This window comes from Oratosquilla oratoria, chromosome 32 (assembly GCF_046742065.1).
Source record: "Oratosquilla oratoria isolate Oo_2021 chromosome 32, ASM4674206v1, whole genome shotgun sequence".
Lineage (NCBI taxonomy): Eukaryota > Metazoa > Arthropoda > Malacostraca > Stomatopoda > Squillidae > Oratosquilla > Oratosquilla oratoria.
In genome coordinates this window covers 5,444,360-5,469,521 of record NC_134808.1, presented here as the reverse complement: position 1 = coordinate 5,469,521, position 25,162 = coordinate 5,444,360, and the positions used below count along the sequence as shown (strand labels likewise).

At 41.8% G+C, this 25,162-nt stretch overlaps 1 protein-coding gene across 10 annotated transcripts in view; it reads left to right on the top strand.

Moving 5' to 3' along the window:
- LOC143041743 (coronin-1A-like) overlaps positions 1-25,162 on the top strand; it is a 195,162-nt gene that overhangs the window by 10,969 nt on the left and 159,031 nt on the right. For 6 of the 10 annotated variants that reach the window (XR_012967815.1, XM_076213759.1, XM_076213757.1 and 3 more), the window contains 2 exons: positions 23,974-24,171; positions 24,314-24,580. Coding sequence is in view for 9 of the 10 variants with exons in the window: in XM_076213759.1 (XP_076069874.1) it covers positions 23,974-24,171; positions 24,314-24,580 (465 nt within the window). In the remaining variant the exon portion in view is untranslated. Of the gene's footprint in view, positions 1-13,200; positions 13,260-23,973; positions 24,172-24,313; positions 24,581-25,162 lie in introns of all 10 variants that reach the window. The other 4 variants (XM_076213760.1, XM_076213758.1, XM_076213761.1 and 1 more) reach the window with 1 other exon arrangement.

Sequence of the window (25,162 nt, the reverse complement as noted above, 5' to 3'; positions counted from 1 at the left end):
AAAAAGTTAATGAATATTAAAGAACGTAGCTCAAAGATAATATGATTTTATTCAGTATGCATACGTTTCCTAAAGAAAGTCTGGTGGTAAAATAATAAAAATGTTAAAGAATAAAGTATCTAATATCATAGGTCAAAGATAATAGGATTTTTTTCAGTATGCTTTGGCCTAAGCTACGTTTCCCAAAGAAAATCAGATGAAATTATAAAAAGGTTACAAATACTATACAACATAGTTCAAAGATGCTAAGATTATTTCAGTACGGTAAATATAATACACAATATATATATACAGTAACAAAAATAATATATAAAGGGTAATATACGCTGTATATATATATAATTCGACTCGTGTCCAGATCGACTTACGACTTGTCTGTCGGAACCGAACTCGGTCGTAAGTCGACGACTACCTGTACACATTCATGTAAATATAAAGAAAAAGCACATTTCGACTGTTCCAGTTTGTATGCAGGTAACGTAACAAGATTATCAATAATGGGCAAAGGGGGGTGCAAGAATTCACCGGCTTGAGGCGATGTCTTCAACAGTCTAATGACACAGTGCAGTTAGGCTACAAGCACAATCTGACCGTCCCACTATATTTTGGTTACGACATCGCCTCTTCTCCACCACCTCCTCCTTCCCTGCCTGCCTAACTACCTCTTCTAATCGTAAACTACCCGATCGAGGTATTTTATGGGAGGCACTTTACATGTTCGTAACACTGCCCCCTCCTTTCAAATATGGATGACCCGTCCATCCCTAACTCATTCAATCACAAAGTCTTCCAGATAACGAGGGGGGTGTCAGGATCTCGTCGGCCTGGCTTCTTGCTTGATGTCCCGAGGGTCTAGAGGCACGCCCAACTCCACGTCGCTGCTCGCATCATTCGCCACGTCTTCTCCATCCCCGCTGGTACCCAGCAGTAGCTCCGGTTGCTCCGAAGAGTCATCCCATGGGGGGATAGCTGGGTTCATCTCTTCGTCCCAAGAAAAGTTCCCTTGTCCATGGTATTTCCACATCCGATTGCAGTGGACCACCTTAGGTCGGCTGTGGGCGTTTCGACGTATTCGAAAGGTGACGTCAGACACCCGTTCCTCCACCATATGGGGACCTTCCCATGGGCTCTGCAGCTTGTGCAACCAGACCTGCATGCCTTCCTTGAACTCTGGTTCCTTCGAGCTATGGTCGTAACGGCACCTCATCGCTTCTCCAGCAAGTTTCAGGTGTCCTCTTACTTGTTGGTGCGCCTCGGTTAGGCATTCCTGCAGCGCGATAGCATAGGATGTTTTAGCAGTGGGCAGCTCCTCGTCTGGTGGTCGTCCCGTGGCAAGATCGACGGGGAGATGAAGCTCTCTACCCAGCATCAGGCGTGCGGGGGTGTATTGGGTGGCCTCATGTTCAGCGGCCCGATAAGCCATCAGCAGCGCTGGCAGCTTCTGGTCCCAGCTGGTTTGGCTCTCCTGGCAGCACGTAGCCAATTCCTGCAGCAACGTCCGGTTGAAGCACTCTACCATGCCATCACTTTGAGGGCGGAGCGGAGTGGTCCTCGTCTTCCTCAATCCCAAGAGTCTGCAACTCTCTTGGAAGACCTCCGATTCGAACTCCCGTCCTTGGTCTGAATGCAATTCAATTGGTACTCCGAACCAGCTGAAGAATTCCGTCACCAGCACCTCTGCCACTGTAACTGCTTCGTGATTGGGAATAGCGTATGCCTCTGGCCACTTTGTGAAGTAGTTCATGGCTACGCAAAGAAAACAGTTCCCATTCTCCGTGATTGGGAGCGGACCTGCAATGTCAACTGCCACTCTCTCCATCGGCGCTCCCACTTGATACAGCTGCATTGGAGTGCGACCACGGCGCGATGGTCCCTTCCTGGCACAGCAGACGTCACAGACGCGGCACCACTCCTCCACGTCACGTCGTAGTCCAACCCAATAATACCGCTGGCAAATTCGGGCCAGCGTCTTTCTCCTCCCGAAGTGGCCACCTGTAACACCACCGTGGGCTTTGTGAAGCAACTCTTACTGTAGTTCCCTCGGTATCACGGTTTGCCAAAACTTGATTCGGCCATCAGGCAAAGCCCACTTCTTTATTAGCACGCCTTCCTGCAACCGGAGCATGCCCCACTGCTCCCAGAAGTGTTTGGTGGTAGGACTCGTGGCTGCAACCTCTTCCCAGGTAGGCCTATCCTCGCTCATCTCCAGCCACTCCACCACGAGTCCAATATCCGAGTCCTTTCGCTTGGCCTTCAGCAAACGTGGGTGGAAGTCGGTGTCTCCAACATGCACAGCCGTCCATCTACAGACTTCCACGGGGTCATGACAAATGCAGTGCATGCAATTTGGAGCGCATGGGCGTCTACTCAGGCTATCGGCATTGTTGTGTACCCGTCCGGGCCGGTGTTCCACTCGGTAATTATGTTGCTCCAGCTTCCCAATCCAACGCGCTAGTTGCCCTTCTGGCTTCTTCAGGTTCTTCAACCAGCGAAGCGTCGCATGGTCAGTTCGCACCAAGAACTCTGCCCCATACAGGTAAGAGTAGAAATAGTCCACGCTTCTCACCACCGCCAACAGTTCTTTCCCGGTTACACAGTACAGTAGTTCCTTTCTGGGGGGCTGAACTTCTGGCTGTAATAGGCGACCACCCTCTCCTGACCATCTTTCTCCTGAGAGAGCACGGCTCCAATTCCCTCTGCACTGGCGTCGCAGTCGAGGATGTACGGGCAGTTGGGGTGAGGGTAAGGCAGCACTGAGGCGTTGATCAGGGCTTCCTTCAGCTCCTCGAAAGCCATTTGGCATGCCTCATCCCAGCAGAACGTTGCTCCCTTGCGAGTCAGCTGGTAGAGCGGAGCAGTGATGGTGGCAAATCCCTGCACGAACCTGCGGTAGTATGTACAGAAACCAAGGAAACTTCGTACCTCCCTTACTGTCTGTGGTACTGGCCAGTCCTTGACAACTGCCATCTTTTTTGGGTCTGCCTTCACTCCGTCTTGTCCGACGATATGCCCTAAGAACTGCACCTCACGTTGGAACAACACACACTTCTCTGGGCTGAGCTTCAAGTTTGCTTCCCTGAAGTGCTGTAACACTTCCCTCAGTCGTTCCAATTCTTCTTCGAATGTAGCCCCGTACATGATCACATCGTCGAGGTAGACGAGCGCTGTCCTCCACTGTAGTCCATCCAATACGAGCTCCATGAGACGCATGAAAGTCGCGGGAGCGTTACACAGTCCGAATGGCATGACTGTGAACTGCCATAAGAAAATGCCGTCTTTTCCTTGTCCTCTTCCTTCACTTCCACTTGGTGATATCCGGACTTGAGGTCCAGAGTGGAGAACCATTTAGCTCCAACCAGCGTGTCTATGGTGTCGTCCACACACAGCAGTGGGTAAGAGTCCTTCACCGTTAAGTCATTCAATGCTCTGTAGTCGACGCAGCACCGGGTAGTACCGTCCTTCTTTTTCACAAGGACCACAGCTGAAGACCATGGGCTCTGAGATTTCTCCACGAATCCCTGCATGATGAGCTTGTTCACTGCTCCTTCTATCTCTTGCCTTTTTGCGGGTGCCGTTCTTCGTGGTGGGACTTTCACTGGAGGGCTGTCGTTGGTGCGGATGTGGTGCTTCACCAAAGCTGTGCGCCCCAGATCTGCATCACCAGCTGAGAAGACATCCGTGTAGGAGCATAGCATGGCAGTTAACTTCCTTTCTTGTTCATGATCAAGGCATCCAGTACTCCGCTTCAGCAGGTCCTGCAGGTAGGTTGGTACGTCACAGCTGACGGACACATTCTCCCACTGGGTCCGCTCATCATTTCTAGTTGATCTTACCCGCTCTATTTCTGTACATGCGCCCACCTTAGTCCCCTTCGATATGTGTCGCTCCTGTCCTGACAGGTTGGCTATAAGGACTGTCACTTCGTTCACGCCTGGTCGTACCAACGTGCGTCCTACTGTCAGAGCCTCTTGCATTTGAGTGGAGGAAGAAGATTCTACAAGACCGCTGTCTTTCTTCATCTTGCGGCTTAGCTTGCACTGCACGCGCGTCTCGGATAGAGGAGGTACACTTGTTGTGACAGTCGTCACCACCGCTGTGCTTCCGTTGTCTTCCAACAACGGCACTTCAGAGTCCCCTGTACGCATTTTCATATCCTCGAAATTCAGTTGTGCACCACTCTTCTTCAAGTAATCGAGGCCTAAGAGACAGCGGTCTTCGATGTCTGCCACGTACACAGGCAGCTCTTCTTCCTCATTGCCTACCCCTATCACTGCTTCTACGGGCCCTCTAAGTTTGGTGCAGTGGCCAGTCACTCCACACAACTGTTTTGTCGCCATCGGGATATGGCGTCCCCCTATTATGTCGGTCCCCACGAACGTCTTCCCTGATCCTGAATCTACGGTGAGTCGACAGGGCTCACCATCCACTGTGCCCTCCACCTGCACAGTCTGGGGAGCAGATTCGCGGCATCTCAGCGGGAGTAGGACCTGTAGGATTCCGGCTGGGATCGGGCCCCTATCTCCAGCCTGGCGTCGTTTTCCGCCAAAGCAGTCTTGTTGCCGGTCCTCATCTGCGTGCACTCGTTAGAATAATGGCCCAACTGTCCACATCCCCAGCAGCATGGCTCGTACACGTACCTTCCTCTCTCCAAGGAATGGGAGCGGGGCTGCTTGGTACACTTCCTCTTCTTATGTCCCTTTTTGCCACACTTCCAACACGTACCAGTAAATTTATAGGAACCATTTCCGATGGTCGTCTTCCTTGTGATGCTCCTTCTGGCACGTAACATTGGTGTCCCTGTACCCATGTTACATCTCGCGTTACTCGAGCTCACAAACGACTCGAACTTTAGAGCCCGAGCTAACGCCTCTTGTAGATCCTTCACGTGGGCCTGCTTCATGTAGATCTGCAGCTGAGGGTTTCCCAGAGCGTCCAGAAACTGGTCTTTCAACAGCACGGTTGTCACATCCTCCGAGGCTCCTGGGTACACCCTCCTCACCAGATGTTCCAAGTCCGGGGCCAGCTGTTGCAGAGGTTCCCTATGTGCCCTCATCCTAGTCCGGAAACTAGCACAAAATGCCTCAGCCTGGTGGAGATGACCATACCTGCGCTCCAGCGCAGCAACAATACAGGGGTAGGAGGTGCGTTGTTGAGGATTCAGCTGGCTTAGCACCTCCACAGCGTGGCCTTTCAACGAGGAAACGAGTTGTATGGCTCGTTCGTCCCGACTCCAATCCTGGGCTCCAGCCAGTAGCTCAACCTGAGCCAGGTAGGTGTCCCATGGTACCCGTCCATCGTACTCCTGTGGTTTCCGCCTATTCCGGGAACAGCATGGCGACAGGGGGCCTGAGACAAGTTTCATGGAAGAGGCATCAGGGGAAGCACAACAGCTTTCCTCCGAAGCGCGTCGTCTCTGCTGAGCATTATTGCCCAGTTCACTGCTGACGTCACCATCTGCGTTTTCTACCGGAGTTCCCATCCTCGAAGCCAGTTTGTCCGGCTTTGTAGACACCTCTATATTTCGCAGCCGTTCTTCCAACTTTGCCACTTTCCCTTTCATGTCCCGCTTCACCTCAGCCAATTCCTCTTTAACTTCATTCTTCACATCAGTGCAACTAGCCTATGTGAACTGTTTCAGATCGTCTTTCCAGCCTAACAGCTGATTACGCAACCCCTGCACACAACTGTTCAAGGTTTCTTGTGTTGCCCGTATGTCCTGCATATCCCTCTGTACGCTAGTTTGTACTGCCTGCATATTTTCCTGCAGGGCTTGAAGTACCTCCAAAATGAACCAATTAACATCACCGGGACCTTCCGCCATTTTCGAAATTCACTAAAGGAATAGCACACAACTTCCTTTTCCCGTGGTCACTCAAACCACCTTTGCGGCAGCTACTAAGGCTTGGTAGATCCCACTTCTGACACCAGTGAAACGAACACCCCGGGCTCCTTCGAACGGTTCCGGACAGTGTCGTTCAAATACAACTTCTAAGATTCGCCAAGCCCAGTAACGACAAAGATGGTATGAGTGAACAAAAACACACGATCTTCCTTGGTCACTTATATTAATGCAGGGCAAACAAACATGGTATTCGTCTATACAATGAGGATATACACATTCACGTAAATATAAAGAAAAAGCACAGTTCGACTGTTCCAGTTTGTATGCAGGTAATGTAACAAGATTATCAATAGTGGGCAAAGGGGGGCGCAAGAATTCACCGGCTTGAGGCGATGTCTTCAACAGTCTAACGACACAGTTCGGTTAGGTTACAAGCACAATCTGACCGTCCCACTGTATTTTGGTTACAACATCGCCTCTTCTCCACCACCTCCTCCTCCTTCCCTGCCTGTCTAACTACCTTTTCTAATCGTAAACTATCCGAATGAGGTATTTTACGGGAGGCACTTTACGTGTTCGTAACAATACCTACACTATAACAATATAGAAATAAGAATATTTTATCTAATCAATAGTGACATCAATGACCATAGATGTTTGATGCCAAATAATCCCTAATGAATAGATACTCGCCTGACAACATCCACGTGTTTAATAAGGGTATTGCTGGAATTACTGCAGCAATATATTGAGAAATGCCATATCACACTGGTGATAATATTCTGGGACAATGTAAAGGTAGCTAGTGACAGAGATGAGCTTAAAGTTTGAGGCGAAATGGCATGAGAGGATGTTCAACAGAATGATACTAAGCAGTCCACAAATTCTTTTTGAACATCTACTATAGTAAATTATTTGCAATCGCATGCATTGCAGTGTATGAACATAGCTGTAAGAATGATAGAAAAAAAATGTATGTATACCAAAACACCCATGAAACCATATAGAACCATTTTGTTCACTTGTGCACAAGTCACAATTAAATCGTCACTGAAATCTTACAAAATATGAAGTTTTTATCCGCTGCCACCATTTGATATAATTGTGGGTAATGAAATTTCTGACAAGTTTACAAAAGTATGGTATGATGTAGAGCAAACGTGTGCTCTTGCCCAAAGTACTGATGACCCACATGGCATCGGTCAAGTCAATAAGCAAGGATGCAAATCCATTAGCTGGAATCTGCTACATGGTGCCACACAATTACACACCCATACACATTTATATATTACAAATATAATGCACTAAACATGTGCCCACTACATGCTGATCAATTATAGTGTCATGTCAAATTTGGCATATAACATCTCTTCAAGTCCATGTGTCTTTGAGCATGAACTACAATAAGAGATGGAGCCCAAGGTGTGCTTTGACTTCACCTTCAGCATATGATTATCAGCTGGAGTAACCCCAATAACAGCAGGCTGGAATCTACTCTATACTATAGTTACCCCCTTGAGGTCGACCCCATTGGTATGGCCCAACCCGTAGTAGTTTGCTATTGATCTCACCAGAAGATACATACATACATATACCAAAGGCTTTTTTCCCCTTACACGGGGGGGTAGACAATAAGAAAAAGGCATAGAAATCACTCAGAAGATAGATGAGACAAAGCCTAAAAAAAGAAAGAAAAAATAAAGGCCAAATGGCTAACATACATCAAACTAAGAAACTAATGTGTAAAAATACACAGGCAAGAAAAAAGAAACTGAAAAAGACATAACAGAAAAATGTAAGGACCAACTTAAACTATTCTACAGATATATAAACGACAAACACTAAAGTGAAACTGCGCAAAGGAAATAAAGAATATATAGATGTAGAAATGGCTGAAATTATGATCAAGCATTTTAAATCTGAATTCACAATTTAAAACTCACAAAATTGGGAGGAAGGAGGACAGAGAGAGGTCCCCCGAAATGAAAGAAATAAGTGACAGAAAGAAATGAGAACAAATTAAAACCCTTGACATCAGAAAGTCACATGGGCTGGATGGAATTGCAAATTGGATATTGAAATAATGTAGAGATGAACTAATGGACAAAATACACAAGGTACAGTGAGCCCTCCTTATACAATACACCCACTCCTCGTTTAACGACCTACTCGGTTAACAACAACTCGGAGTAACGACAGGCTTTATGACAGACCAATATTCTTTTAACGTAAATCTCCCGAAATTACGATGTCGTGTACGATAATTAAGTTGGCTGAAGCAAATTTGTATGATGTTATAAATGAACTTGTACGGTGGATATTAGCTGTGAGGTAAAGTGTTCTGAAGCTTAGGTCTACATTACCATCCTGCAAGCTGGAAAAACTACCTGGGGTACAATATATACCGGTAGTGGTAAATTTTTAGTTTCGACCAAGGGCACAATATAGCAATAGAAAATTAATTATTAATTTTGTAAATTATGATGTATCAACGTAATTAATATGCAATTTTGTGAGCGGAAATAAAAAAAAGGTGCTAAAACAAATTTCGTAAGTAACGAAGTCATGTCGGACGAATAGTACACCATGTTTGTTATGATAGATGCCGATGTCGAGGAAATGAAAGGATGATAAATTTGCCTAACCTAAAATAAACTAACCTAACCTGTGTTTGATAAATCATTACCTGCAAATTAAATGTCATCTGGCTCGTCCTCGTTGTCGTCGTCGTGAGAGACGTAGGCAGACGACAAGATGGCGTCCCGTTCCTATGCTACCGACTTCGTTCATTAGCATATTTTCTTGTAGCAAGGTATTTTTTACTTTCATTTCCGCCCACAAAATTGCATATTACGTTGATACATTTTAATTTACAAAATTAATAATTAATTTTCTATTGCTATATTGCGCCCATGGTCGAAACTAAAAAAAATAATCTGGTATTCAATATGGAATGTCAGCATACGCGGATTTGGTCATATACTGTAATTTCGGGAACATAACCACCATAAATAAACAGTAAATAAAGCTTTAATGTACTGTATAAAAGAGGGAAATACACGAAAATAAAGATGCATGTATTGCTGGACATTGTACATACAGTACATGTACGTATATGTATACACTTTCGCTTAACAACCAATTCGGTTAACGACGGCGCGCTGGTCCCAATTGTCGTCGTTAAACGAGGAGTGGTTGTACATCGAACCAAACACGAAGCTATGACTAATATTCCCCGAAATTCACAGACAGCTCATATCATTGTTACATGACACACACACACAAAGTTATATGAGCTTCTTTGCAGATGATGCAAAACTATTAAAAAAAGTGAACACGGAAGAAGATTGTGAGTCACTACAGAGTGATCTAGATAAAGTATGGGAATGGAGTAGGAAGTGGGAGATGGAGTTCAACACTAAAAAGTGTAGTATAATGGAATTTGGAAAAAGCAAAAACAGAATAACAGGATCATATAAATTGGGAGAAGAAGGAATAAAAAAAGTAGAAAATGAGAAGGACCTGGAAGTCATTGTTATGAATATGTCAACTGAGAAATATATAGATAAGATTTTTGGGGAAACTTATAATTTAATAAGAACAATTAAAGTGGCATTTACATACATGGATGAAGAAATGGTGAAGAAAATTCTAATCACTGATAAGACCAAGATTGGAATATGCTGCAACGATGTGGTCACCAAGTACAAAAAAATGTATAAAAAAACTTGAAAGAATACATAGAGCAATTACAAAATTGGCACCAACACTCAAAACTATCATATGAAGAGAGACTAGCAAAACTTGAACTACAGACACTAGAGCAAAGAAGAGAGAGAGGAGATCTGATAGCTATTTACAGAATCATGAAAGGCATAGAAATTATTGATAGAGAGAATCTGATAAAATGGGATGATAGAAATACAAGAGGGCACGGAAAGAAAATCAAGAAAGACAGCTATAGAAGAGATGTGAAAAAGAACAGCTTTCCTCACAGAGTAATAGACAGTTGGAACAAGTTAGATGAGAAAGTGGTGTGTGCAAAAACAATACATGAATTTAAAAATAGTTTAGATAAAATGAGATATGAAGATGGGACACGACGAGCATAGCTCCCCTTCCCGTAAAATACAACTAGGTAAATACACACACACAAACACACGCACACTAAAAAAACTGGAACACATAGGAGGAATATGAGGGAACCAACTAAAATGGATGGAGGACTTCCTGACTGGAAGAAAGATGAGAGTAGTACTCAGAGAAAAATATTCAGATTGGAAAGAGGTGATCAGTGGAGTACCGCAAGGATCTGTACTGGCTCCAATAATGTTTGCTATCTATATGAATGATATGGACGAGGGCTTGAACTGTTACATGAGCTTCTTTGCTGATGATGCCAAACTGTTAAGGAAAGTAGAAACTGATAAGGACTGAAGCACTGCAAGAAGAACTGAAGGGTATGGAACTGGAGTCAGAAATGGGAAGTGGATTTTAATACTAAGAAGTGTAGCATAATGGAGTTTGGAAAAAGCGAAAACAGAATATCAAGAAAATATACAATTGGAACCAAGGAAGTAAAGAAAGGAGGATCCGAAAAAGACTTGGGAGTTATTATCACAAACGACTTGTCCTATGATACACAGATTAACAAAATTGTCCGGGAGACTTACAACTTGCTAAGATCAATAAAAGGGACTTTTGCTTACCTGGATGAAGACATGATAAAAAAAATATTGGTTACATTGATAAGGCCTAGACTAGAGTATGCGGCAACATTGTGGTCCCCAGTACCAAAAAGAACATAAAGAAAATAGAAAGAATCCAAAGAGCAGCTACAAAAATGGCACCTGCACTTGCAAACCTATCATACGAGGAGAGATTGGCTAAACTGGAGCTACCGACACTGGAGCAAAGAAGAGAGAGAGGAGACCTACTGACCATCTACAGAATCATGAAAGGCACAGAGATACTTGATAGAGAAGAATTACTAAACTGGGACAAGAGAAACACAAGAGGACATGGAAGGAAATTAAGAAAACATAGCTATAGAAGAGAACTGAAGAAAAACAGTTTTCCACATAGAGTTTTAGACACTTGGAACAAACTGGATAATGAAATAGTAAGTGCAAAAACCATTCACGAGTTTAAAAGCAAACTAGACACTGAGAGATACAATGGCGGGACAACACGAGCATAGCTCCCCTTCCCGCAAAATACAACTAGGTAAAATACAACTATGTAAATACAACTAGGTAATACACACACACACATGTTGCAACAAATTACTGCACATTGCTGTTTGTTTGCAATTCACGATTGTGCTGCCTATAATTCACTTACAATAATATATATACTGTATGTGTGTGTGTGTACAATAGGGAATTTTTAGGTAAGTATCATTTTTACAATCCGCTCTGGCAACACTGTTACACTAACGCTCACTCGCTCAATTTAACGGAAAATTCACTTTAGTGGACTGGACCTTGGCTGAATTAGTTAGTTAAATTGGGCTTCTTCTGTGTAATGGAATTTGGAAAAACCAAAAACAGAATATCAGGATAATACAAAAATTGGTACAAAGGAAATTAAAAAAGTCAACTCGGAAAGGGACCTAGGAGTAGCTATCACCAATGACAGACACCAGACAAAAATATTGACAAATTAATCGGAGAAACTTTCAATTGATTAAGATCAATGAAAGTGGCATTTGACTACATGGATGAAGAAACGGTTAAGAAAATATTAGTTACATTGATAAGACCAAAATTGGAGTACACTGCAACACTATGGACACCTAGTACTAAAAAGAACAAAGAAATTGGAAAGAATTCAAAGAGCAATGACAAAAATGGCACCTACATTCCAATTTGAGATACAAAGATTGGCAAAACTGGAACTACCTGCCCTGGAACAAAGTAGAGAAAGAGGAGAACTGCTAACCAAATACAGAATTATGAAAGGGATGAAAGTCCTTGATAGAGATGACTTATTAAAGTGGGATAGAAGAAAAACCAGAGGACACAAAAAGAAACTTAAAAAGGATAGTTACACGAGATCTGAAAAAGAATAGCTTCCCACACGGAGTATATCTGGAACAAACTGAATGAAGAAACAGTGAGTGCAAAAACTATACAAGAATTTAAGATCAAACTGGATGCTGAAAGATACAAAAGTGGGTCATTACGAGCATAGCTCTCTTCCCATAGAATACAACTAGGTAGATATTTATTTTAATTCTCCTGAGCTTCACCAATAAAAGGAATAATTGATTTTCTTGGAAAGTGGAAAGAATATTCCAGGCACACACCATCATGTCCTATGGCTGTTTTGTACAGCACTGTGGATACAAGCATTCCTTCATTTTACATTCATTCCCAAATACAGTACCTATTTCTCTTAACACTTCTCATTCCACATGGACATTTACCGTATTTGGATACTTTACTCAGTAATTCATCTTCACAACCACCCCATTTGCCTACATACAACTTCAGATGTTTGAAAATTCTCCACTTTCTCAGGCCTTAAATATTAAGTCCTTAATATTAATGTAATTTTAATATAAATTTTTGGAGGGAGGGCTAGTTGATGCTGATTAAAAAATTAGTTTTACAATTTACTAGATTTCATAGGAATAGCATAATGTAAATAGATGTTTGAAACATGTGTTAGCCTTGCTGTTGAAATTCATGTGAGCAGTTATTTTACAGATAGAAATCATTGCTGTTTACCTTATAAAGAGATTGCAGAAGGAAAAAAATCCCTGTAGCTGTGTAGTTTCCCTTGTAATTACAGTATTGTAGTGTATGATACCCCTGAATGTGAATGCAGTACCTTAATATATCAACATTTTAGTACTCAAGCATGACTGCATAAAAGGTAAGAAACTATCAGTGATGTAATAGAATCTATCTGCTCAGTAACAACATTTGATGAAATACTTCAAATAGGAAACTTTGTCATAGGAGGGGAAGTAGTTTTCTCAGTATATAAATTACTGTAGGTACACATCACACATTTCAAGTCAAGGTAGCTTGTTCACAGAATCATTTTGATGGTAGTTAGCAATAACAACATGACTATATATGTAATGCTGTAGGTAGCAAACAACCTTTGAAGTGTGTAGAGTCAGTTTCTGATGAGGAATTTGATGAATTTGTTTACTAAGGGGCTACAAAGGTAAAAATGGGTTTAAAACAACCCAGCTGAAAGGTTTAAAATTTTAATCTACTCATTAACTTAAATTGGACTTTTTGTCTTAAATGTCTGCATAATTTATTCCTTTCCCTAGGAGGTTCATCTTGATTTTGTTTTTAGAACATCTTTTTTTATTTCATTTAATTTTTCGTTTACAGTTGTGAGGAGGTTCTTCCTTGAACAAAACCATGATAATACAAAAATGATGTCTCAATCGGTAGGTGGCTTCCTAAGTTGCTATACAGAATGTTCAGAAACTAGCTATATATACTTACATTTCGGGCATCAGAAGTTAGCAGTACTCAAAATTGTCATTCACAGATGATACTATATTGAATAAAGAGATTTGTAAACCTTGTTTTTATCATTAGGAACTGTTATTTTTCTCAAAGCTTTAGGTTGCTTTGATGGGAAAATACAAATCTTTGGCTTGATTAAAGGTGAATTTGTTCAGATGCCTAAAGTGTAAGTTGTCGCTGGAACTTTCTGTATAATGGACTCCACACTAATCCGTAAACTACATGTGTAAGTGAAACACTGCCCCTGTGCATCATTAATAATACAATGACAGCATGCCACTCAAGCATTGCCATATCTCCAATTGTATAGTCTCCCAAAGACTGACTGGGTTTTGTTAGAGGGATCTTTGTGTACACAGAATTATCTTAACCCTGTTGACATAATTTCAGGTTGTCAGGTTTTATGTATTTATTTAATGTGTTTTTATACTGGCAGATACCAGATGATTTTAATCAATGGTGTGGGTTCAGGTTTATAGGCAACTATTGATAAAAAGAAAAACCGTCTCAGATCAGTCTTACAGCCAAGTAAAAGTATGGTATTATCAATATCTTAGGATTAGCAAGATTTTTTCATTGTATTAAGGGTAGATTATTCACTTGGTTAATGCAAAGAGGGAATAGACTAGAAATTTATACGTAAAGTATAGTATTAAGCCTTTCCTCTTTAAAGTAGACATTTCTTGATACAATCTGGTTATGATTTTTCTGACCCTACTTTAGTAAAATCCTTTGGGGGGGATCTTGAATTGTTTTTATCCATTAATGTGCAGAGGGTACCCACTAAAGCTGATTAAGATCATTTGGTAAGAACCAGAAGGAATATTAAAACTTCTGTCCATTAAAGGGTTAGGATGAAGAAATGCATGTGCATGTTTAGTACTGTAGTCTCTAATTACTGTGCACAGGTAAGAGGTCATCTTAGTGCTATGGCTGCTACTGTAATCTAGGTAAAGCTCTCTGTTAAGGTACGCAGGTGTAGGTTACTAAAAAGAAATTGAATGTACTAGCAAAGGATCATGATATGAGGAGCTGCATGCTGTAGGGGCTCAAGCGCCAGTTCCCGCGATTTCAGGTTTTTGCATGTTCTGGGTGCTCCATCTCTTCTAGATCATGGGGCAATAGACTGGGATAGGATTCTCTACCTTATTCCCACTGTATCGAGGGGTTAGAGTTGCATACTGAAGGGAGAGTGAGGTAGACGTGCATGAGGGGCCGGACAACATCCTCGATTACTAATCCCCCCCCCCCTTATTCAAGTTACGTGGGCACAACATCTTCCCTGAAATGGTGAGTGTGACTAATATTGTGTGAATTTCATGTATTTATTGCGATTTGTCTCTGGTAAAAAAAAAAGCATACATACATATACCAAGGAGTAAAAAAAAAAAAAAAAAAAAAAAGTAAATTAAAAAAATCATTAAAAGTAATTACAATGGATAATGAAATTCATACTATATTACATATTTTATACATGTATTTACCTTCCATTTTGAATGTTTATTTACATGCCCCACATATTGGGAATATTGGGAATCGTACATAGGTGTGCATAAATTTGCACATTTCAATAATAATATGCAACAAAAAAATAATGAAAAACACACAGCAAAAAAGATCTGTTCAAAAGCTTTTAAATGATATATTACAGTTTGATTTTTACTCGTAAATAATGTCCGTAATATGTACCCATACTTTAACGCTTAATTACTCGGAATTCCTAATTTGGCGCTTGAGCCCCTACAGCACGCGGCTCCTCATATGCTAAGACTGAATTTATTGTATAGAATTGGAAATAATAGAATTCTATGATAATTTTTCACTACAGGGCAGTTGTCGCTAACCCAAAAGTACCTGGAAGTAGTTTGGAAGTTTAATGAAACTAGACCTAATTTTTTGTGATGAAACTGTCAGCCATGCAACTTGTAGAGGGATAAAACAAACAAACAAAACAAAAAACACATCAATGAGTCCCACAGTCCATTGCCCCAGACATGTACATGAGAACATTAATCAAGGATGAGATCACTATGGAGAGCAGTCTTATGTGTTAATGACATGATGGAAGATGTAGCAAACTTTACGAACATGTTTACAGATGCTATAAACATAGTGAAGAACAAGGACTGACACTTGGAAAAAGATCTAGGCACCAGGGGTGTCTGCAGGAATTTTTGTAGGTTAATGGTATTATATCAAGATACTTCAAATTGGCCATATAGACATATATTTACATGATTTACATTTTGGCTTTCATCAGTCATACAATGTATTTTCCTTGCATTTTTTTTTTTTCCCATAAATTCCAGTGGAGGGGGGGAATGCCTCCCCATGCTCATGCTAGGCACTATTCACCTGAAGTCAAAAATGGAAAATTCATTTCAGTACAAATGTGAAATATTGGAAATGGTAACAGCATAAAACAATCTTCTTTGAATTTGTTTGGGGAAGTAAATAAATTATAAAGGCAAAATAGGGGAAAGATTTGGGAGTGAACAACCTATCACCTGACAGACATTTCACCCCGCCCCATACCTCACTTGCTCCCCCATGGAGCTCTTCAACCATTACTATTCCTCTAGTACTTCCTATCTCTGCCTCACCAGCTCCCTCTGAGCCCACTCACATTCTAGGTAAGACTCCACCACCACTTAACTGGCACCCTTCGTGAACTTGCTAGCTATCGTGGCAATCTCCACCATTGCCACGCTGGCTCCCTCTGCAAATCAGTCTGCCTCCTCCACTATCTCATCAGTTACTTTCTCTCAGTCTTGTGTTGTCTTGGCAATAAAAGAAGTGAAGAAAATTTGTTTGGAATGGGATAGTGACACGGAGGAGAAAATTAAAGACGAGGTGCCTGAAGGATATCAAGAAACATAGCTCTCTATACAGGTGCATTAACTTCTGGAATAACCTATAAGATTGTTGAACCAAAGACAAGTGAATTTGAAGTAATTTGACAGAGGGGGGCAGAAATCTTGGTTGACAATCTGCCTTCAGGAAAGTAAGGTCTTGTTTAACCTCTTCGATATGATGATGCCTGGTCATAAACTTTGGACTCCGGAATGCGACACAAACCTTCCAACGACTCCATGATCATGGTTTGTGGATTCACCTTGCAAAATGCGTGTTCAGGGCAGAGTCCGCCAATTTCCTCAGCCACAGGGAATTTTGCCTCTCCCACAAAAGGTGAAAGCCATCATCTACTTCCTGCAGCTGACCATGGTACAGAAGTTGAAACAGTTCCTAGGACTGATCAACTATTATCACCAGTTCATCCCAGGGGCTGTGGGCCTCCTTGCGCCGCTGTATTATCTACTGAAGGGAGCGACTCACTGAAGCTGTTGCAATGGTCTGAGACAGCATATCAGGTGTTTCATGCGGTTAAGCACCGCCTTGCACAGCTGTCCCTCCTTGCTTATCCAGTTCCGGGCGTGACAGCAGTACTCACGACAGACATGTCAGCAGAGGCAGTGGGTACCATCCTTCAGCAAGAGGTACAGGGTGTTCTTACCCCTATGGTGTTCTTCAGCAAATGGATAAACGATGCCTAGCGCTAATACAGCACTTTTGATTGAGAACTTCTTGCCATCTATGAAGCGGTGTGTCACTTCAGCTATTTCCTGGAGGCCAGGTCGTGTAGCGTGCTTATGGATCACAAACCCCTTACTTACATTATGAAGAGTTCAGGAGACGAGCTAACCCTGAGGACGAGATGCCACCTCGCCCATATATCCAAATTCACCACGGATATCAGGCATATCCCGGGTACGGATAACATCGTGGATGACGCACTCTCTAAACGTCAACGAAATTATGCACCCCACAACACTTGACTATGTTGCCATTGCACATGCCCAGATGAAAGGTGAGGAGTTACAAGAGCTGCAACGAGGAAACGCGTTGCTCCGTCTAGTGCTGCAGCAGACTGAAGTACTGGCTGCCCCGCTGTGTCACGTGTGTCCTTACATTCCTAGAGTGTTCCGCCATTTCCACAATATGGCCCACCCCGGAATACTTGCTACACAACATTTAACCACTTCCATATGGTGACGCCTACGTAGGTGTCATGAGGAGCAAGTGAGTATGCGATGATGCCGACGTCGGCATCTTGATTATATTTATTGTAGTCGTACCTACGTAATCTCCATTCTCTCTAAACTGGCTTCATCATATTTTCTATGGTTATCAAAATTCACGATTGAAAGAGAACGAACGATTGAGCACCGACTTTATTTTTTATAATGCGTAATGCAACATCGCACGTCAGGCAGCTAATGCTGCCAGACATGCGATGTGCCTTGGAGTGAAGAGGTTAATTCAGAGACGGGCTGTGTGGCCAGGGATAAAGAGAAACTTTAAATCATGGGCACGGACATGCATTCCTTGCCAGGCAGAGAAAATCCATTGGCACACCAAGTTACCGCTACACACTATCCCCACACTAACCAAGAGGTTCACACCATGCACCTCGATATTGTAGGACCCCTTCCCCCCTCCGGAAGATACCGCTTCCTCCTTACCTGTGTCAACAGGTCAACTAGGTGGATGCAAGTGATCCCCATGGTGGATAGTACTGCAGAGTGCACAGTGTCCCACTTCCTACATCGGTTGCCAATCTGAGGGCCCCACACATAATCATCACAGATCAGGGCCCGTGGTGGGAATCGAAAGTGTGGACAAATCTTCTATTCCTTGGCACAAGCAGGCAGCATACCACAGTCTAGCACCCCTAGTTGAACAGGATGGTGGAGCGCTTCCACAGGAGACCTAAGGAAGCTCTTCGCACCCAACCTCACCCAACATCTTGGGTGGACACACTCCCAATCATCCTCTTGAACATCCGTTCCACCATGAAGGAAGACCTCCAGCACACGCCTGCAGAACTTGTATATGGTGAGGATTTATGCCTACCCTCCCGGTACACACCTGCCCTTGAAATGCATTCCGAGCTCTCGTTGATGCCTGCCCTTTGCCAAGCCATGATGGCTTTCACACCCAAACCGCCTAGGCTTCCTGCAGCATCCAGTGGATACCAGCACCCCATGCTCAAATCAGCAGACAAGGTGATTCTCCACGTCGACTCGCGTAATGGCTTCCTGGTGCCAAAGTACACTGGTCCACACCAGGTACTGGCACACGTGGACAAACATGTCACCATCAGTCCCCCACAGGAATGTTATGAGACATATATAGTCACGGGATGTGGGTGAGCAGCCACTGGTGAGAATATGTAAGGACAACTAGCCTTCAGCTTGAGAGCATTTATGTTTAGGCTACAGGCATATTATACCTGTGAGAAAGACATTTATATGCTACCAAAAGTGCAATTCTGGGCCATGCCTGGCAATTGTGTTCCAGCCAGAAGGATGCTACCTTCTGGTATGCCCCAAGGATATGCAAGTTATGTGAGGTCAGGTCAGATCATAGTATCCTTTCTGACTTGGACCAGCCAACACGTGCATGTGGAGACCTTTTTCAGCCAGAATAAAGTGCATAAACCAAACAGTGTCAATCTCTCCCTATGTCACCTAGTCCAATAACATCTTTGTTGTAAGGTCACCCAATACCAAAAAGAATGTAAGGAAAATTGAAAGAATCCAAAGAGCAACTACAAAGATGTCCCCTGATAAACAGATAAATAAAATTGTCAGAAAAACACACAACTTGATGAGATCAATAAACGTTGCATTCACTTGGACAAAGAAATGAAGAAGAAAATACTAGTCACACTGGTAAGACCAAGACTGGAGTGTGCAGCAACACTATGGTCACCCAGTACCAAAAAGAATGTAAGGAAAATTGAAAGAATCCAAAGAGCAACTACAAAGATGGCCCCTACACTTTCAGAACTGTCATAGGAAGAGAGATTATCAAAACTAGAGTTACCGACCCTGGAACAAAGAAGAGAAAGAGAAGACTTGTTGACCTTTTGTAGAATCATGAGAGATATGGAAGTCCTTGATAGAGAAGACTTAACTAAATTGGGATATGAGAAATACAAGAGGACATGGAAAGAAACTAAAAAAAAAATGACAGTTATAAAGGAGACCTGAAAAAGAACAGCTTTCCCCACAGAGTGGTGGATGTATGAAACAAACTAGATGAAATGATTGTGTGTGCAAAAACCATACACAAATTTAAGGACAAATTAGATACTGCAAGATACAGAGACTGGCCACCACGAGCGTAGTTCCCCTTCCCATAAGATACAACTAGGTAACTAGGTAGACACACACACACACATTCGTCGGATTGACGGCGAAGATTGAAGCTCCGAAGAAAAAGTGAAATTTTCGTGGATCTCAACATCAAGGAAGTACCTATTTGTATTTACAGGGAAGGGGAAAGCTTGTGGTTTAGTGGGAAGGTGATGAAAAAGGAGAAGGGGAGAGATTACTGTGGGAAATGGAAGGAAATGAGGAAGGAGAGGACTTGGTCCAGGCAGGCAGAGGCCATGTAAACAAACGTGGGCCAGATCAATTTAGTGACGATGAAGGGACTAACAAAAATGTAAAGATTAGAAATATAGATAAGAGCAGCACAGTGGAAAGTGAAGATAACAATTTCCAAGGATTTAATGTGGGGGGGAAGCCAACCCTCCCCGATTAGCAAGCCTAGAAGAAAAACTTTAGAAAATTGTCAAACATTGGGAGGATAGGTTCGGTGAACCCACGAAGATCACGCAGAGTTAAAAAATTGGAAGAATTAGAGAAAGTGAACCAAAAACTAAAGAAATAGAAGTATTAAAAAGACAGTTAAAAGAAGTAAAAGATGAGAATGAGGAATTAAAGAAGAAGAATAAAGAGAATAAAGAGTCCATAGCAAAAGAAGCACAGGGTTGGAAAAAAATCCCAAGAGAACAGCAAAATTGCATTTAATGATATAAAACAGATGAAAGAACAAACTGAAGACACAGTTATTAAAGTGATGAGACAGAAGGAGAATATAGTAAGAAAATTAGCAGATAAAAAGAAATTTATAATTATATTAGGAATGGAAGAGAAGTATAATCTAAATAGAAGCACAAGAATCAAAGAAAAAGAAAAAGTAAGCTGTTTACTAGAATTAGTTCAGGAAGATGAACCTGAAATCGGGAAACAAATTGAAGAAATGTGTAGGCTTGGGAAACATAGTACAGATAAGACCAGACCAATTAAGGTTAAATTCAGGTCACAAACGACAGCAGAGAATATCTTAGCAAAAACAGGGAAACTAGCAAACAGTGAACAATATAAAAAGGTATGGATAAAAAGAGAAATGAATAAAGAGGAAAGAGAGGAGGAAAAAATGAAAAGACAAGCCAAGGAAAAAAAAAACTGAACAGAACAGAGTTAGAAAAAGAGGAATTCTATTGGAGAGTAGTGAATATGAAAGTGAGGAAATGGGACATACCAGAGAAAAGCAAAAGGGAAACAGAAAATACAATGGAAGTTGCAGAAAATTAAGAGTGTCTTACACAAATATAGATGGATTAATAACAGGTTTGAATGATTATCTGAAGGGAAAAGAACCGGACATAATGGGAATTGTAGAGACAAAATTAAAAGGTCCACTACCACCCAACAGTGTAGGACATGATGCATATAATTGTTGGATTAGAAAGAGAGAGACAAAACAAGGGGGTGGAGTTATGTTCCTAAGAAGGATATAAACGTGAGGAGTGTCACATATGGAAAGAATACAGTAGAGATGATTATGATCGTAGTGGAAGACAGAGATAAGAAAAGTAGAAAGTTTGTAATAAATTATGTGCCTCCAAAAACATATATAGGGGATCCCTCATCCTTTTCCTTTGTGAATTCCCCTATCCCTACCCTTCATATTTGCTACCCTACTCTCCTTTTTCACCATCTTTCTCTAATACTTGTTAAGGAAGGTTCTGGTATCTTGGTGCCTCCCAAGCTACATGCCTGAACCCAGTCAAGTGGGGATGTATACCGCGAGGTCACTACTCCCTGCGAGGGCCAAAAGCCCACCGACTGGGGAATGCATGTTTGTGAGGTAGGTACTAGGCTGCCGACTTCCCTTCTCCCTATCCAGTACACATGCAGAGTGACTACGCCGGACCCATCCTAAATGGGACAAAACAAAAGAGGACAAACCCCGGGTTGACAAAGTCTCTAACTCACCTCCGAGGCCCTGCATGTGTAAATAGTCGTTTCTGGAACTTTCCGACTCTGCAGAGACTTTTCTTTTATTGCTTGAGGCATCAGGCAACTGGAGTATCTTCTATGCATTTATCTTTCTTTACTGATATATGGTGTGGCCTCATAAATATACACAATCATGGCGGCTGTTCAAACTGAATATTCTAAACCTCCACCACTACCTGATCCTCCTCCTAAACCCCCCGATCCCTCTCCTAATATTGCCAATCCTAATGTTGACACTATTGACTCAGCAAAAGTAAAACCCCCAGTTGATGACTCCGGCTTGAAAAAGGACTGGTAAAAATACTAAGACTTCATTGACATGCGTCACCAATTTAATATGTTTCTATTCAAGGCTAATAGATATAATACAAGAAAGAGATGGATGGGCTGATTGTGCATTTCTAGACCTAAAAAAAGCTTTTGACAAAGTACCACATAAGAAGTTGCTTAAGAAATTAGAAACTGAAGGAGTAATACAGGGCAAACTGCTTAAATGGGTGAAAGACTTTTTGCAAGAAAGAAAAATGAGAGTAGTGATAATAGACAAACACTCAAAATGGGATGAAGTAATAAGTGGTGTTCCACAAGGAACAGTTCTGGCCCCAATAATGTTTGCTATATATATTAATGATATGGATGAAGAAATTGAAAGTTATATGAGCTTCTTTGCAGATGATGCAAAACTATTAAAAAAAGTGAACACGGAAGAAGATTGTGAATCACTACAGAGTGATCTAAATAAAGTATGGGAATGGAGTAGGAAGTGGGAGATGGAGTTCAACACTAAAAAGTGTAGTATAATGGAATTTGGAAAAAGAATATAAAGAAAATAGAAAGAATCCAGAGAACAGCAACAAAAATGGCACCTGCACTTGTCATATGAGGAGAGATTGGCTAAACTAGATTTAACGACTGGAGCAAAGAAGAGAGAGAGGTGACCTACTGACCATCTACAGAATCATGAAAGGCACAGAAATACTTGATAGAGAGGACTTGTTAAACTGGGACAGGAGAAGCAGAAGAGGACATGGAAAGAAAATAAAAAAACATAGCTACAGAAGAGATCTGAAGAAACACAGATTTCTACATAGAGTGGTGGACACTTGGAACAAACTGGACAAGGAAATAGTGTGCGCAAAAACCATTCATGAGTTTAAAAGCAAATTAGACACTGCGAGATACAAAGGCGGGACACCATGAGTGTAGCTCCCCTTCCCACAAAATACAACTAGGTAAATACACACACACACACACAGACAGAGCTGGATAGTGCAGTGGTGCCATTTTCAACTACTAATTCATCAGTGGGGGATGGGAGCCCGAAAATCTCGGCATCACCACATTGGCGGACAAAGTTAGGTGTTTTTAAGGTCAGCATTAACCATAGATTGAGTTATATATACAAGGCCTGAGCTCTCATCTGGGAGGCTAATAGCTGTCAGTCATGAGTCCAGCAGATCCATGACTATGAATGGATAATGTACTTACACATATGCACATACACATGTAAAAAGAAATATAATAATAATAGTAATGGAGACTAGGAGACGGGTCCCAACGGCCATTGCTCCTTTCCTGTATAATACAATTAGGTAAATGCAATTAGATTAGTACATGCACACACAAAACATGTATATAAAATTATAATGTTTGGGAAGGAGGCTATTTAGGATAAACTTGGTTAGTCAGCTGCAATGAAAGCCTCGTTTAACTTTCATGGAGTTTTCTCAACATGAAGGTTGATGTTCAGGATCATGTTCCCCAAATCTCATTTTAGTACTGTAGATGTCTTCCAACTCAGTCAGGGGTCACCTTCAGAAGCCATTGGTTGATGTGAAGACTGGAATAAGATTGAAGATACACGTATGGTGATGTTTATACCTGTTGGATATCCCTGGGAATGGGATGCCATTGAACTCAACTACTCATAGTTAGCGAGTTACTATTTGGTTGCTGGGAATTTTTTCTTGTTAGGAACAAAGCTTCAGGTTGTGGTTCAATATTTTCGTAGGCATTGTTCAAGGTTGAGGATGGAAGAATCACTTTATATCCATTTGAATAAACCCTCCATCAATATTCAACTAGAGGCCGAAATTTTGTTCCTTGCACTGAGAAAAAATTCCCAGCAACCAAATGGCAGCTCACCAGCACTCCATGAGTAACTTCATTCATTTGGGTTCCATCCCAAGGGATGCCCAGCAGATATAAACTGTACCATATGTCATATACCAGGCTTTTTTCTCTTTTCTATTTTTGCATCAAATATTAACAACTGATAATGGCCCTTGATTGGGTTGAAAGATTTCTAGTTCCTAAAAATTATTGACTGTGTAAAACTTATGCAGTCAGTACCTCATACTGAACTTTCATCAGAAATGTTGAGAGAACTATGCATGTTAAACAAAGCTCTCTGTGTGACTTGAACAATGTAATAGTTTCCACCTATGCATCAATGTTAACATTACTGCTTTTACAGAATTCATTCCGAGGCGTCAGGTCTTCCAAATTCCGACATGTGTATGGAAAGGCAACCCGCAAAGAGAACTGTTATGAGAACATTTTCATAACCCAGAAAGGACACGACACAGCAGCATGTGCTGCAAATCCCAAATTTGTTGCTGTAGCAGTTGAAGTAGCAGGTGGAGGTGCATTTATTGTCTTGCCTCTTGATAAGGTGAGTCTTTATGTTTTGCTTTCTTTTTCTTTCTTGTATTCTTTCTCTTTCTGTGTCTTATAAGCAATACAGTGGACAGATGTTTCTTTTAAGTGGAGATAAAAGCAAAGTATGACTTACTGTATGTCACTTTTCACCACAGACTGGCCGCATTGAAATTAATGCTCCCAAAGTGACAGGTCATGCTGGACCAGTGCTAGACATCAAGTGGTGTCCCTTCAACGACAATCTGATTGCTTCAGCTTCAGATGATTGTACTGTTAAGCTATGGCACATTCCAGACGGAGGACTGAAGGTGAACTGCACAGAGCCCTTGTCTGAATTGCTGGGGCATCAGAGAAGAGTCAGTCATGTGGAGTGGCATCCTACAGCTGAGAATGTACTCTTCTCAGCAGGTTATGACTATCAGGTAGCTTGAATGCAAAACTGTTTCATCGCCTTCACTTTTTCTCAAACACTATATCTCAAGATCAAGTTTTTGAGAAATAGGTGTTACAAGAATATAGTGGGAAATGTGTAGGTGAGGTAGCAAATAAGGAGAGGAAAGAGATGACAGGTAGGTACATCAAACAGAGCTGAGGTGGTTTGGGCATGTGGAAAGAATGAATAAAGAACAACTAGTTCAGAATGTGTGGAAAGTGGAAGTAGATGAATTGAGCTTTAGAGGACAACCAAAAACAAAGGGGATGGATGTGGATAAGGGTAGCTTTAGATACACATGGAATGTGTCAAACAGGGAAGGGAGTTTGTGGATGATAGTGACTGGATGTAGACTGAATGAATGAAAAGATATGGCTTGAAGGGATGTTCTCATCTGGTTCATCTATATATCCAGCTATCCATGCACTAAGGGCTTTTCCCCCCTTATAAGGGAAACAAGGAGGATGGGAGGAAATAAAAGGAAGGTTAGTAAGTGGTGGGATGAGGAAACAAAGAAGGTTGTAGAAGAGAAGAAGCGAGCTTTCATAGGTTGATTACAAAATAGGACGAG